This window comes from Stegostoma tigrinum, chromosome 47 (genome assembly GCF_030684315.1).
Source record: "Stegostoma tigrinum isolate sSteTig4 chromosome 47, sSteTig4.hap1, whole genome shotgun sequence".
NCBI classification, from domain to species: Eukaryota; Metazoa; Chordata; class Chondrichthyes; order Orectolobiformes; family Stegostomatidae; genus Stegostoma; species Stegostoma tigrinum.
In genome coordinates, this window is record NC_081400.1 from 1,707,073 (window position 1) to 1,723,765 (window position 16,693).

Sequence of the window (16,693 nt, forward strand, 5' to 3'; positions counted from 1 at the left end):
TTCCTCAGGTTGGGGTGGGTGGTGGGGTCTGACACTGCCACAGAAGGACCGCGCCTTGTACTGAGCCATCGGCGGAGCAGTGCAGAGTCAGGACCCTGTGCCAGGAAATGGTGCCAGAAGGCTGGAGTCTGACCAGCGGGGAGTGGGCAAGTCCCAGAATCTATCCCACAGCAGCTCAGTTTGGAACGCAGTTCGCTCATCACCTACTGTTGCTGTTGGAGAGCAGTGCACCGCTCTCTCATGTCAGAAACACCAAGGTTTCCACTGATTCTGGGTGACTTTTATTTCCCTTCATCTTAGACTTTGCTGCACTCCCACCTACCAAACAGCCTTAACAAAGATGTGAGTAAAGATATTAGTGAATAAATAAGTGAATGAGTGATTTCATTTCACAATATTGTCATAATATCTGTGCATGCATGCCTGTTTAAGATGGTACTTGGTATTCTTGCAAACTTATCCACAGTTATGTGATTGTCCTTGCAGTGAATTGGCTATAATTTGGTCCCCTTCTAGGTTCGTACAAACATGCTGGACACAACAATGAAGGCCGACTGGCCTCTAACACTTGGAAATTGGACCAAGAAAGTATCTATTATAAATAGAGGGGAAGGGCAGGATGCAACTTGGAACAAGCACCTGTCATTCCCATCAAGAGCTGTTTACTGCCAGTGTGTTGTTCCCCCACCTTCCAATCTTGAAATCCATGTACTGTTCCAGAGTCACAGAATAAGATCTCCAGAAATACAGGAACATTTTCAGGGAGGAGGTGTTGAATTTTTTTTTTTCCACAGTTTGGATCCTACTCACCACGGACCTTGATTACAATTGGTCTGCAGTAGACATGATTCTGCTGCCTCCACCCTTGGGTATTCAATAAATGCTTGAAAGGGAACACATTTGCAGGGCAGGGTGGACTAATGTAAAACTCTTTCAAAATAGCTAGCCCAGGCTATTCCCTTCAACAATCAAACTTTCGAATTGTTTGGGAATAGTTTAAGTCTGTGTGATCAGAAAATCTGAAAAGATAAGTATCATCCGAGTATTAAAGGGTGAGACTTGGAAACTTTGTGTAAGTGTGAGATTATTTTTCTTGTATTGAATGAGTCACAGAGCACTAACTAAAATAAGATGCAGGATTTGACAGTGTTTCAGTAGCAGACTCTGTGCATGTGCCGTGTCTGAAGTAGGAGCGACCATAATCCTGAAGTCACAGACTTGCAGCACATCTCAAGCATTTCTGTCTTGTTTTTTGTTTCCCCTGTTCCTATCTGGGCGGGATACGAACAACAGATCCTCATGGAAAACAGAGAGAACGAAAGTGCACTGCAAGGAGGTGGTTCAGGAGGATGACCTTCCACCCCCCATCATCGAGGATATGTCAACTGCCCAAGAGCAGCCAGCTGCTGAGATGCCACACCTGGAGGAGCAGGAGAGCGAGAGCAGCAGTAACACTCTGAAAGTGGATTGTAACCCAGAAGAGAAGCAGAGATTGCAGAGAGAGAACCTCAACAAAATCCTCCTAAACCTGTTAGCCAAGATTCCAGGAAAAAATGGTGAGACTTGGCTATTGGCTAAACAGTTTCACTAAGAGCAGAATGATTGTGCTGCTGAGTGCAGATTACAGCTATCTGAGTGTATTAGAGAGAGTAATAGTTTGGGTGATGCAATCATGTTGCCACCAGCCCAGCTGGGTTAAAATGTCTCCTGTTTTCAAGCATAGGCAATCTCTTGGACATCAAGCACCAGTGTGTTACAGGCTCCAGACATCATACATTGAACCTGAGGGGGTGTGTGGCTGTGACCACTCAGCAGTGGGTATTTTAGGATGGAGATACATCTACCTGAAGTCCCAACTATTGAACATTAGGTCACACATAACCAATAAATACTGGCTCATCAGCAATGTCCATATCCCTTGAATGAGTCAAAAACCCAAGTGCTGGACAATCTCAGGAGGTCTGGCCATAACCATGGAGAGAAAAATAGCATTAATGTTTCAAGTCCAATATGACTCTAATTTGGTACTGGACTGCACATTGGAACAGAACCATATTGAACTGAGATTGCCAATGAGCTGTATTTCTCTGCCACAGATGCTGCCAGAACTGCTTAGTTTCTGTAGTGATTTATTCTCATTTCAGGTCTCCAGCATCCACAGGATTTTGCTTTTATTCATCCCCAAAAACAATGTTTAAAATCTGTATCCCTGTCCAGTTCACTTTCTGGCCAGTAGTAACCCCTGGGATCTTCATAGTGGGTCAAAGACCGAAATTGCTGGAAAAAACAGGCGGGTTCTGGGAGTGTCTGTGGAGGGAGGGGAACAGAAAATGTTTCAAGTGCAGAGACCCTTCTTCAGAACCATTCATAGTGGATATTTGGGTAACAATAATGCCATCAAATGTCAGGAAAGGAAGTTGGATTCTGTCTTGTTGGTGATTGCCATTGCCTACTGTTTGTGTCGAGCAACTGTTGCATGTCACTTATCAGCCTGATCCCACCTTGTTGAGGTATCTGAGGAGCTGTGAAGGGGCTGAACATTATCCAAACATCTCCATTTCTGACCTTATGTTGAGGAGAACAGCATTGATGAAGTAGCTGATGATGGTTGGGCCCAGGACACTACCCCAAAGAGCTCCTTCAGAGATGTCAAGCTAGTGGACAGTCTTCTTCCTCTCCCTTTCCACCCACCCACCCAACCAAATCGCCATTGATTCCAGCTTTGCTGATGCCACAAACACTGCTTTGATGTTAAGAACAGTCAGTCCCAGTGTACTTCTAGAGTTCCGCTCTTTGGGCCAGGCTTGAGGTCAGTAGCTGAGTGGCCCTGGTAAAGCTCAAACTGAACTAGTTGTGTGGGTTATTGCTGGGTCATAGAACATTACAGCACAGCACAGGCCCTTCAGCCTCGATGGTTTCACAGGTCAGCACAACAATCTGAAGCCCATCTAACCTACACTATTCCATTATTATCTGTATGTTTATCCAATGACCATTTAAATGCCCTTAAAGTTGGCGCGTCTACTACTGTTGCAGGCAGGGCATTCCACGGCCTTACTACTCTGAGTAAAGAATCTACCTCTGACATCTGTCCTATATCTATTACCCCTCAATTTAAAGCTATGCCCCCTCATGCTAGCCATCACCACCTGAGGAAAAATGCTCTCTGTCCACCCTATCGAATCCTCTGATCATCTTGTATGTCTCTATTAAGTCACCTCTCAACCTTCTTCTAACAAAAACAGCCTCAAGTCCCTCAGCCTTTCCTCATAAGACCTTCCCTCCGTACCAGGCAACATCCTGGTAAATCTCCTCTGCACCCTTTCCGATGCTTCCACGTCCTTCCTATAGTGTGGTGACCAGAATTGTACGCAATACTCAGTGTGCCCGCACCAGAGTTTTGTACAGCTGCAACATGACCTCATGGCTCCAAAACTCAATCCCTCTACCAAAAAAAACCTAACACACTGTACAACCCCATCAACCTGGATGGCAACATTCAGGGCTATATGCACATGGACACCGAGATCTGCTCATCCACACTACCAAGAATCTTACCATTAGCCCAGTACACTCTTCCTGTTACTCCTTCCAAAGTGAATCACCTCACACTTGTCTGCATTAAACTCCATTTGCCACCTCTCAGCCCAGCTCTGCAGCATCCTTCTGCACTATCCACAACTCCACCGACTTTAGTGTCATCCGCAAATTTGCTAACCCATCCTTCTACACCCTCGTCCAGGTCGTTTATGAAAATGACAAACAGCAGTGGCCACAAAACACATCCTTACGGTACACCACTAGTAACTCAATTCCTCAGGTCTGCTGGTAGCATTGCTTTTGGAGACCTTCCACTGCATTGATTTTCGAATGGACTGATGGACAGTAATTGGCTGGACTGGATTCCTCCTGCTTTTTGTACACAGGACGTACCTGGGCATTTTTCCCACATTTAGCCAAAACACTGGTATCTACATGTATCTGAAAGCTTGACTAGGAGCACTACTCACTCCGCAGCATAAGTTTTCAGTACTATTGAGCATGCTGTCATGCTCTTCATAATATCTGGTGCCTACAGCTAATAATTGATATCATATGGGGTGAATCAAATGAGCTGAAAACTGGCCTCTGGAATGTTGGGGAGCTCAGGAGGAGTTGCAGATGGATCATCCGCTTGGCACTAATGTCTGATTATGGTTGTAAGTGCTTCAGCCTTGTCTTTTGATGCTGATGCATTGAGCTCCCCCAGCATTAGGAATTGGAATCTTTGTGGAGCCACCTTCTCATGTTTTTTGTTTAATTGTCCCATGATCATTTGGGACTAGACATGAAGGCCCAGCAGCGCACTCATTATTCTGAAGTATATAGTTATCTCTTTTTATCTTGAATAAATTGTTTGTTAGCCTTTTCATAATTAATGACACTGAGCAACTAAACTGGCCTTTGGTTTGTCTGCTTTCCAGCTATCGATGTAACCTACTTGTTGGAAGAAGGGTCGGGGAGACGGCTGCGTAGGCGCACACTAATGTTAACTGAGAGCAGCTTCAGGAAGTGATGCACAACCTCAGAAGGGAGCGTTTCCTGTGTTGGGAATCATTGGCTTCTGCCCTGTCCTATTGCGTCCTGACAGTGAGAGAGTCGAGGGATGGGGCCCCCTCACCCACCACCCCACACAACCCTTCTGTCGTGTCTTCCCCACCTCCCCCTGACCTGACCCACCCCAACCACCACCCCACCCCACCCCCCGAGCGCTCTGATTAAACTATTGAATAGGACAGGAGAGCGAAGAAGAAACTGACAAATTGAAACGAGTTAGCACTTGGATACAGTGGGCCGGCCAGCACTCCTGCTGTTGACCTGCTGAGTGCCCTTGCTGTATGCACACGCGCGCATGTGTGTACGGTGTTCCTCGCATTAATGTCGGGGGGCTCAGTCAATTCCGTGCTCCCATGGCCCGAGGCGGCCTATAAACTTTATTTCGGGGGAGGTGAGGCACTATTGCATTGCCAAACCACCATCCATGAAGTGGGTGGAGTTGGTGTCTGAACGAAATGTTAATAATACACAAGCGTCAAGAGATCTTTTTTTTTAAAAAAACAAAAGGACTGAACTCCATTTCTGTTCCTGTTCTTTGATTGTATGTGTGAATTCACCAGTGTGATTGTCATACGGTTTGTCCAGAGTGTGTATATATGTATATGGAGAAAGAGAAGATAGCTGAGAAACAAGGGGGTGGGGTAGGGACGTTTACAATCCAAGCCTAGTGTTTGCACTCACTCTGAGCAATTAAAGGCACCCAGTATGCTGGCCCAGTAACCTACTATGGTACATGCTTGGATCAAGTCCTGCCCACCCTACCTTCAGCAAAAAAAAAGCAATTAATAAGCAGAAGGCATAAAAATAGGAGGCAAAACATGAAATGAAAAAGAGACACGAGTGGATTGGAAGACTGATGAATAGCACTTAAAGCGTCTTTGTGGTTGGGTCAGGGAGTGGAGGGAGGCTTGTTTGGGTGGAATGGAATCTTTGGTTTTTGCTTTTTCAAAGTCTGATGAGGACTTGTGGAGATGCCATTGTTGTTGTCCCAAGCCATGTGTCTGGTGTGCTCCATAAAGCAGATAAATCATGTGTGATCTGTCAAAAATAATCCCATCCCACCCCCACTCCTCCCCAGGTTCGCACACACACACACACACAGAGGGTCCATTGCTGGGACTGATGGCGGCATTGTACACCACGCAGGTTACACCTAGATTAAAAGTGACTACACTTGAGGACTGTAAGAGCTAGCCGTAAGTTGTGCTTCCTGTACTCTTGGTAAAAGAGAAGGATATGAAAGAACTGGGCACCAAAGAGTTAATTTTGTTATCAAAACGAGTGATCTGTGGATGAAGTGTCTCATTCCCACTAAGGTCGGTGAAGTTAATATTTCACCTGAGGGATTTGCTCCCAACTAAGACCCCACTATGTCAAAGAGCCTGGTGTTCTTCAAATATGCGATTTGGGGATTTCTCCTTCTCTAGAATTTGTTGAGCGACTTTAGAACAAGGCGAGTGTTCAGCCCATCAGTCCTTTTCCTTTCATAAGTCATGTGTGACTTCCCCCTTCGAGTCAGTTCCTCCCCAAAGCCTTTCTTTAATGACCTAAGCATTGAGTGGGTTGTTCTAAGCTGTTCCTGCCACCTTTAACATCAGACATGAATGGGTCCCAAACTCTGATGTGAAACTGGGACTGATGATTCTAGGTGTAATTAGGCGTACAGTTCCTTTTTTAAAAAAAACCCCACAAACAATGAAGTAGTTACAACTTGAGACATAAGAACTGCTGCTGTTTCCTCATGTTCCTGTACCTTTTACTTCGTTATTACTTCTTTCCAACCTGGGCTGAGCTGGAGTTTGTGTTTTATAGCCATAGTACAGTGCAGCACAGCAGGAAGTCATCTTTGCCCATTGAATCAACTCCGGGCTGTTCGTCGTCGGCTGGAATATCAATTTGGTTCGTTCCAGTTGCCTCCGTTTTTCCCTGTTTCAGTTTGTTTTTCTCTCCTTTTGAAATATTTAACTTCTGTTTGAATCTGTATCTCACACCCTATCAGGCAGTGCATTCCAAAATTAAATGAACCATTGTGTCAGAATTTTCTTTGTCATCTCTGGTTCTTCTTCACCAACAACAACCGCCCCCCTCAGCCCCTTCCTTCAGTAAGAGCCACAGTCCAAATCATGAATAATTGTCTGCTCTGTGACTGGCTCTGATCTTGTTATATGTTATGAAAATAGTGTACTAGTTTTCCCCTCCCTCTCCCACTCCAATCCCCTGTTTTAAATGTCCTGCAGTTAACAATTCACACCTCATACCACCAGAATCTCATCACATTTACTGGTTGAAAATCAATCTGACCACATCATGTTAAAAAAAGGCATGACTTGTGACCCCTACTCCCTGATGACATTCATTAGGTTGAGTCTGACCGTACCCAAACCCTTATCTGTCCTGCCTTGGCCAGAAAGCATAAGGCAGAATCCTTGTGCCTTTTGCTTCGTATCTTCCCTCGGAAAAGCTGGAAACTCTCCTGGCCGTGCACACGCTCAGTGATATGACCTGCTCCAGTACTTGCCTCGTTAGATGGAAGTTTACCAGAGTGTCAGACAGGTGCAAAATCATTGATCTCTGTAAGGACACTGGGTCAGGAGGTCTCTTACAGGAAGAACATTGTGGCTCACATATATTTGGGTCACTTACTGTCCTGACCAAAGAAGGGTCTGCAAGCAGTGGTGTCAGGAGGATGTGGGGAAAGAGACTGAGTGTTGATTGCCAGGTTTACCACCCATGTAGGGGGCCAAGTTAAAATACGTTTGAACTGAGGTTTTGGTGTGTGAACAAATCAGGGAGTCGCAGATACCAAGGTTCTTCACTCGTGTTCAGTATTAACCAACAACGTGCAACACCAGTAACACCAAAGTCATGGCCAAGTGGAGCCAGTGTGAAATCTTCTCTTTTCTTTAAAAAAAACAACATAAGTAGGCAGGAGAATACAAAGGAAAGCCACTACAGAAATGAAAAGCAGTATTCAAAATGAAAAAGTATTTGTTGTGAAGTAGAAAACATTCGCGTAGAAGTAATAATAAAGACACTACGTCTGTGTTCTGTTTGAACTGTACAGTGTAGTACCTTCCCCGCCCACTTTAACTAAAAAAAATCAAAAAAGGAAAAAAAAAAGCTTTGCTTTGTCCGTATGTAAGCTTATGCAGTCCCACTCCCGACATCCTTTAAAATAAGTTTAAAAAAAAACAAATTATGATGTGCCAATGTGTACATATCAGTTGTGTGGTTGTCAGCAATACTGTCGTCACATGTTCCTTCACATGGACCAATTCTGTCCTAATGTACAAACACATTGCATCAATCTCAGTGGAACATGTTCCATCCCATTCCCCTTTTGTGTCTCAAAAGAAGAAAACCCTTTGAGATCGTATTTTATTAAAAAAATCGAAAAATGAGAAAGATTGTTTTGACTATTTTCTTACTGCAAAGCAACACTGTACAGTAGCAGACGATTGAGTATGAGATACTCGATTCATCATTGATAGGAGTTTTGACAGGTCTGTAATATTTTCATTTGTCTCCTATAGACATTTCACTCTTGGTAATAGTGTCAAACACTAAGAAAAATACAAAAAAAAGTTTATATATGTAGAAGGCACACTATGTCTGTCATTTTCTCTTTCTTTGCCGAAAGATTAAAATCATGTTTTAGACAATCAGTGGTTAGTTAATGCCATTTTTTTCCTCCTCTCTTTCCTTCCCTTTTCCTGCACCTCCCTTCTCCTCCTCCCCCCCCCTCCTTACTGGCATAGAAAGTGATGACAGTTTTTTTTTAATGTTTTTTTGGGTTACTTTTTAAAAAAAAATACAAAAACAAAGTCACGGAATCGCTGTTTAAAAGCACTACATTATTGCAAAATAGATATAACTATAGTCTGCATGGGTGTAGGCAGTGTGATTGTTTGCTGGAAAAATGCTGCTAATATATTTACTTTTTACAGAAGCATATCTAATAGATAATTGTTTTGACTTTAATCTTTGTAAATTATGTATTACGAATTTTAACGTTGGATGTCATTGCATAAAGACGCTTGTATCTCAACTTGAGAAAGTCTAGTATTAAATGGAGAAACTGTTTTTTTTTCTTAATTGTCGTTTGTGACTTTTCTTGATGTTGGTCTCAGGTTTCCCAGTCTTGACATGCAGAGTGCTTCCCCATATCTGCTCCCCAGACAAGAAATCTGTGGTAAGCCTTCCTACCTCCTGCAAGAGTGTCAGTACTAAGTTTGGATTTACTAAGACTGAGTATTGGGAACCATGCAGGTATCATTCCAAAGGTTAGATGTAACATTTCATATATTGTCTACTGCCGAGTCAGGGTTCCCACTCCTCAGAGCTATCAGGTGGTGTGGTTTGGGGCACAGAGTTCTTCTGTGCTTTATTCCTGTGTTTGATTCCAAGGTAAATAGCCACCTGTGTGAGAGGGACTGTATGAGAACACTGCCTCAGGTGGGTGGAGTCTCTTCCAGAAGGACCTTGTAACTGTACAACTAGCTGCTCCCATTTGTGACCAACTGATCTGTCCCACTTTGACCCATCATTAGCTACATTGTACTCAGCACGCCAGTGCTCCAACTCATCATTTTCACCTGAGTTCCTTTAAACCATCAAACACGTCAAAAGTTTGCTGGCACGCAGGTATGGAATGCTCTTCTCTATTCTGTAAAGCTTCATGTCAAAAGGGAGAGATTCCAGTATAGAAGCACCAACACTGGTTTGTCCTCCCATTTTGGCACGGTGGCACCCAAGACAAAGCTAACCAAAATAAATGTTCACACTTGCTCTGTTCTCGGTCACTTAAGCTTCAGCAAGTATCCCAGGAAACAAAACAGTCACGCCTCTGTGGTTGGGTTGAAACACTTCAGACTCGCGACACAGACAAGTTTGGATATTGCCGCTACAGTCTCCTGGCATTCCATGTTACTGCAATCTTTCATTCACAGCTCAACTCATTCAAATACAGGCAAGTAATAGCTGTGCTCGGGCGTAAGGAACTGGAGTGACCCCCTAATCTGTGTGAACGGGACTGGATCAGATATGAATCCTGCTTCCTGGATGTCCACAATCTATAGACCGGTGATGTCCCAGCCCCCAGTAAATTAGATTTGAGAAGATGAGAGGGTTCACTCACCGTTGAACATCGCACCACAATCTCTGAAAGAGGCAAGATCAAGCTGCTGTTTGGTAGTGTTACTGGATCTCCTGTTGTTCGGGTTCACCAATGGAACTGTTTGCAGCAGTAAAAGGCCAACTCAATCTGCTAGCCTGCATTCATAACCCTGTTGGCCTACCTTCTCACTTCTAGTTTGATCTAGTGACAGTTTGGATCGGCTATCGAAAAGGAGCAGATAGCTTTCCCTGTCAAGTTATTGGATAATGATTACTGGCCTTTCACATTCCCTTCCCCAACCTAGTTCTGTTCCATAGGTTGATCTGTGTGAGCTGATGTCCTGAGTCCAGGTTGCTAGTTGTGCCTCAATAAGCAGCAGCTTTCTCCTAATCAGAAGATGGTGGGACCGATTCCCACTACAAAAAAATACCAGAGAACAGAATCTGCACTGGCACCCCACTGACGATTGGAAGGGTGCTACACTGCTCTTTGGATGAAGTGTTAAATCCTCGCAGTGTGTTGTAGAACATCTCATGGTAACTTTTTTTTTCAAAGGGTAATCATTCTCTATGCCCTGTGCTTCAACCAGTATCGATCAAAAAGCAGTTACCAGTTTTTCTGTGCAGCGTAGGAATAAGAACAGGCTATTCAGTCCATCAAGCCTGCTTCACCATCCAGTTAAAATCATGAATGATCATCTACCCTTGATGCCATTAGTCACCAGGAGTGTCTCAATGTCTATTTTGAGTATGGTCATTGAACTTCCACAGTAGAGAATTCCAAAGATTCACCATCCTCTTTTGGGGGGTGCAAATCCTCCAAGTCTCAAAATGCTTTAGCCTGAGGTAATATGCACCGATTTTTAGACTCGGCAACTGGCGTAAGCTACTATATACATCATCATTTTGTAAGCTTCAATAAGGTGACCTCTCACTCCTTAGTACTCCAGAGAGTCTAGACTGTCTACTCGATCTCCCATAAGACAATATGCCATCCCAGGATTAATTTAGTGAACCTCTGTTCCACTCACTGTGCTAGGTGTATCCCTCCTTAGATGAGGGGACCAGAATTGTACACAATACTTCAAGTGTGATCTCACCAACGTTCTACATAACTGTAACAAGACTCCTTTTCTCCTGTCCTAGGATCTCCTTACAATGAAGGCCAACATATCATTTGCCTGTCAAACTGATTCTACACCTGCATTGCAATCTTCAATGATCCTTGAACAAGGATACCAGGTTCTTTCTGCAGCCTCTCATTGCTTAAGACGTATTCTGCCTTTGTTTTTTTTTCTAGCAAAATAGAAAATCTTCTGTTCTCCACATGTTCAAGTCCCCACGCAGCCTCTTTGCCTCAGCCTTGCAAATTGCCTGGGAATACGAATTTTAAATATTACAATTGGGCATCACAGCTGAATCATTTATGTAGATAGTGAACAGGCGTGGACTAGCGCTGCTCCTTGCAATACCCCACTAATAACAGCTTGCCATCCTGAGAGTGATCCATATGTTTCTGCTCCCTGTCCGTTAATATTTCCCCCACTTGCCCACACAACCTTCAATCCGCTTAAGATTGCAAACATTACTAGTTTCTTTCAGTTCCTTACTTCCAAGAGCCCCTTGGTCACCAGTGTTTCCATGAGATTTTCTGCATCTGGTACGCTGCATGCAAGTAATTGTTTTTTTTTCCCTCAACTATTTTCCTATTCTTCACCATAAATTCTCCTGTCCATGTCTTCTAATGGGTCTGCATTTCCTATTGCTAATTTTTTCCTTTGTACATGCCTAAAGAAGCTTTTACAGTCCCCTTTTTATGTTCCTCATTTGTTCGCATTCAGAATTTCTGCTTTTATTTAAAATCGGGAACTTGGCCCTCCTTTTTTGCTTTCAAAATTGTGTCCAGTCTTCAGGTTTTACTTTCTTTCTGACTTTCTTATAAGCTGCTTTCTTTGATTTAGTACAATTTTTACCTTATTTTGTCAAACATGGTTGATTTACCTTTGTTCCTTCAGGTGTTTGTTCCCAAGTGGAATATAATATCTGTTGTAGGCCGTATAGTTTCTCTTTAATTATTTGCTATTGCCTTTCAACTTCCAAACCTTTAGTGTATTTTCCCAATCCACCATAGACAGCTTGGCCTTCAGACCTTCATCATATCTCCTCTTCTGATTTAAGACCTTAGTTTCAGAATGAACTGTATTGCAGTCAAACCTGATATGAAATGCAATCATGTTACTTCGCAAAGACGACTTTACAGCCAGGTTATTAATTTAGCCCTTTCTCATTACACGGTAAAAAATTGAAAATCATTCAATCCTTAATAGATCCCTCTAGAAACACATCATCTACACACTGAGGCCAATTATATTTTCTGTGTAGAAGCAGTAAATACATCTTTCATGAAAAGACTCTTTTATAGGAACAGGAGTAGGCCATTCAGCCCCTCAAGCTTGTTTTCCCTTTGATGCAATAATGTTTTGAAATGTGGCCGAACTCCATATCCCTGCCTCTGGCCCATACCCGTTACCAGATTTACTTAACAAAACACTATCCATCTCAAATTTTGAAATTTACAAGTGATCTAGCATCAATTGCTATTTGTGAGAGTTCCAGTCTTTGACCATCATTTGGTGTGTGGAACTGAAACCTCTCTCCTGAATGGTCTAATCCTAATTCTCAGACAATACCCCTAGTTCTAGAACCCCCAACAAGGGGAAATAGTTTATCAACCCTGCCTTTTTCCTGTTAATATTTTGAAGGCTTTGTCAATCCACATTGTACTCTGTTCAAGGTCATTATATTCCCTCTGAAGATGTAGTGCCCAGCTTTGCTCTCAACTCTCCAAGTGGAGTCTAACCAGAGCTCTTGCACAACTGCAGTGGATCTTCCACACCCTTGTACTCCACTCCTTTGGATATAAAGGCCAGCATTCTGTTAGCTTTCTTGATTGTTTTCTACACCTGTTCGTGGTATTTTAAAGATGGAAGCACCTCACCCCCCAAGTTTATTTGGGCATACAATCTTGGAAGCACGCTGATATATCCTTCTTTGGTCCAAAATGGATAACCTCTCACTTCCTTACATCGAACTTCATCTACCACTGTTTTGTGCATTTACCTAGCCTTATCAATAAAGCTTTGTAATTTTACATTCTCATCTACACAATCTACAATGTTGCCTAAGGTTGATGTCAGCAGCTTTGGTTCTATGATTTCTTAAACCGTTATCCATCCGATCGTAAAGTGTTTTATATTGTGTAAAACCGTATACAAACCTATTCCTTTCTGAATCTCCTGTTTCTACTTTGAGCCGCCTATAATTCAATTCTACCTGATGCAGTGGTTTCTTTTATGTCTTCACAAGATATTCATTTCTTGCTGTTGTGTCATTAAAGTTTTTTTTTGGTTTTTGGCAACTGTCTTAACCTCCCATTTATCTCTGAGCTTGTCTGTACCCCCCGCCCGGACTCGTGCTCTCTTTGTGCGCTCGCTCTCTTTAACCTTACAGCATGATGGGGGATTCCACCCTCCACTCAAACCTCACCTGATCTTCAGCCCAGTTGCCAATGAGTGGAGGCTAGGAATACAGAACTGAGCACAGATCTGTTGTAACATACGTCCCACTGACAGGGCCCAGGAGCAGGATTTCTAGTTAAATCTTCTTCACACACCTTTGGCTTATTGTATCCTCACTTGTTTGTGAGGAAGCAACTCCCTATGTCAAACTAGGGTCTTCCCTGACCTGGCAAAGGATGACATCTGCCCATTGAGTCATCGATGGAGTTAAGTGCGTGTTTCTTGAAGTACAAATATGAAACTTCATTTTAGGGTTATTAGACTATTAACTTAGATAGCCCTTGGCATGCATAGTAGCAGTAATTTACATGATTATCTTTCAGGGGTGTTTAAAGCTTAGTTCTTAACCTGCTATTCTTTTGAACAATGAAACGTCTGCAAGGGATTAGGTTTCTGGAATTGCATGGCTAAGGAATTGGATAACAAATAGAAACCACTGTAATCATGTTTCTTTGGAGAATTTTGCAATATTGTAGCCTGGTATAATCTGCTGTCCTGTATGTGATGGCAGCAGGGAAGGTTGCTCCATTCGGAGCTCCACTCTGCTCGTCAGATCTCTCTCACTCTTTCTGAAGAAGGGTCCAGGCCCGAAACGTCAGCCTTCCTGCTCCTCTGATGCTGCTTGGCCTGCTGTGTTCATCCAGCTCCACACCTTGTTATCTCAGATTCTCCAGCATCTGCAGTTCCTACTATCTCTGAATGTGAATGGCACCGTGCTTGCACGTCAAAGTGGCACGTTTTTCACTGTATTGGTATATTGAATAAAAGTGACAATAAATGATTTCATGTTTAATTTTCCAGGGCTTTGAGGGTTGGGGTGAGAAGTGAGAAAGGTAGGAGGAGCCGAGCACGTGCCTGAGTAGGAGCTGTGTTATAGAGAGCTTCAAACGGAAGACTAGACCAAATGGAAATGGAAGAGAAAGATTTGGATAATGTAAAGAATAATAGAGTGGAGCGGGTTGTTGGGAGCACACTGGATGCAGATGCCAGCTTGCCCATCTCAGGAGCGAGTTTTCGAATGTGCCCCCAACCCAGCACAGACCTGGCTGCAGCAATCAGGATAAAGGTTGTGGGCTGTTCAAAAACACTCAAGGCTGTTGGAGCTCTCGTGGCACTGTCCCTACCTGCGAACCACGAGAGCCCCCCGCGTTCATATCCCACCTGGTCTGCAGAAGTGTAATTGCATCCCTGAATGTAGAGGGAAGGAAGAACATGGTGGGTTGTAATGAGTTGCTACCTATTGGTTAGACAACATCTGGAGTACTGTGAACAGATTTGGTCTCCATATCAGTTTAAGGACGTGGTCACCTTGGGATGATGCAAATAAATTTACCAGAATCCTACAACTATAAAGTTTGATACTTCCCAATGGTCCTAACTTGGCTGGGTTTGTGTTTAGAAGGAATAATGTGGGACCTGATTGGGATTTTCAATACTATGAAAGGGTTTGATCGATGTCGACAACAAGTTTCACTTGTCAGCAAACCCAAAATTGAGGCATTTGTGTAAAATTGCCATAAATCCAATTGGGAATTTGGGAGCAACAACTTCCTGCAGGAGCAGGTTTCCCCCTCTGCATGGAGTAGGGGGTAATGGGGTTGCTTTCCTGCAGGGAGTGGGAGGGTGGAGAATGGGAGATACTTTCTCGTGGGGGGTAGGCTGGGGCAGAGAATGGGAGACTCTTTCCCTGGGACCGAGACCCCATTCACATGCCCCCGCCCCCCCACCACCCATTTCCCACAGGAGAGTGGGGGGAGAATGGGGTCCTAGTCCCACGGGAGTGGGGAGACAATGGGGGACTCACTCCTGTGAGGGGGTGGGGGAGATGAATAACAGAAATACTGAAGGGGGACAAATATAATTTTGACAAAAGGACACTGAATTTGAAACGTCACTTCTCTCCACAAAAGTGCAGCAAGAACTGCTGAGTTTCTCCAGCACTCACATTTGGTTTCAGATTTCCAGCATCTGCAGATCCTTTATTGTATTGAAAGTGTGGAGAGGCAAGGACAATATCCTGTATTAATCTAGTCCCATTTGCCAGCATTTGGCCCCTATCTCTCTAAGCCCTTTCTATTTATAATCCCCATCCAGATGCCTTTTAAATGTTGTAATTGTACCAGCCTCCTCCACTTCCTCTGGCAGCTCGTCCCATGCACACACCATCCTCTGTGTGAAGAAGTTACCCCTCAGGCCCTTTTTAAATCTTTTCCACCTCACCTTAAACCTAGACCCCTCTAGTTTTGGACTCCCCTACTCTGGGGGAAAGGCCTTGCCTATTCACCCTAACCATGCCCCTCATGAGTTTATAAACCTCGACAAGGTCACTCCTCAGGCTCTGACACTCCAGGAGAAAAATGCCTCGGTCTATTCATCCTCTCCCTATAGCTCAAACTCTCCAAACCTGACAACATTGTTATAATTCTTTTCTGAACCCTTTCATGTTTTACACCATCCTTCTTATAGCAGGGAGACCAGGATTGAATGCAGTATTCCAAAAGTGGCCCGAACCAATGTCCTGTACAGCTACAACATGACCCTCCCAATTCCTATACTCAATGCACTGGCCAATAAAGGCGAGCGTACTGAGCACCACCTTCACCGCCCTGTCTACCTGTGACTCCATTTTCAAGGAGCTATGTACCTGCCCCCCAACGTCTCTTTGTTCTTTAGCACTCACTAGGACCTTACCAATAGGTGCACAAGTCCTGCCCTGATTCGCCTTTCCAAAATGCAGTTACTCACATCTATCTAAATTAAACTCCATCTGCCCATATGGGCAGACTGTTGCTAATAATTTGTAATACTCAATTTTTGTCATATACAAACTGCAGTGGAATTGGGGGCATCAGGGAGATGGACGGTAGGGAAAAGGCTTCAAGAGTTTAACATATCGAGTCAACATGCAGCCATGGGATTACTGGGAGCAGATTATAATGTAGGCACGCATTTTAACGTGAATTTTCAATGTTAAATTTCAGAACAGAAGCGTGCCAAAAGGAAATGAATTTTACACTTTTATAACATAATGAAAATTGTACATCTTCTGTAATCTTAGCTCCAAGAAAGGATAATATTTTAAATTCATTCATAGGAACTAGGCATTGGTGGCTAGGCTAGCATTTATTGCCCATCTCTAATTACCCAAAGATTGAGACTCAACAACATTGCTGCGCGGGTCTGGAGTCAATGTTTAGACGAGACTCTTAGGGATTGCTGTGTTTGTCCAGCTTCACACCGTGTTATCTTGGAGATAGCAGCTTTATTCCTTAAAGGACGTTACCTAACAATAATCAACAATGGTTTCATGGTTTTTATATTGAATTTGAATTCAAATTCCACCATCTTCCATGGTGGGATTCGAATCTAGGTCCCCAGACTGTTACTCAAGTCTCTGGTTTTAA

At 43.5% G+C, this 16,693-nt stretch overlaps 1 protein-coding gene across 3 annotated transcripts in view; it reads left to right on the forward strand.

The window, feature by feature from the left end:
* ash1l (ash1 (absent, small, or homeotic)-like (Drosophila)) overlaps positions 1 to 8,669 on the forward strand; it is a 183,036-nt gene extending 174,367 nt beyond the window's left edge. For 2 of the 3 annotated variants that reach the window (XM_059643085.1, XM_059643087.1), the window contains exons 26-28: positions 301 to 342; positions 1,294 to 1,556; positions 4,464 to 8,669. In XM_059643085.1, coding sequence (XP_059499068.1) covers positions 301 to 342; positions 1,294 to 1,556; positions 4,464 to 4,555 — 397 coding nt within the window. In that variant the 3' untranslated portion in view covers positions 4,556 to 8,669. The remainder of the gene's footprint in view (positions 1 to 300; positions 343 to 1,293; positions 1,557 to 4,463) is intronic. The other variant, XM_059643086.1, reaches the window with a different exon arrangement.
* The last annotated feature ends 8,024 nt before the right edge of the window (positions 8,670 to 16,693 follow it).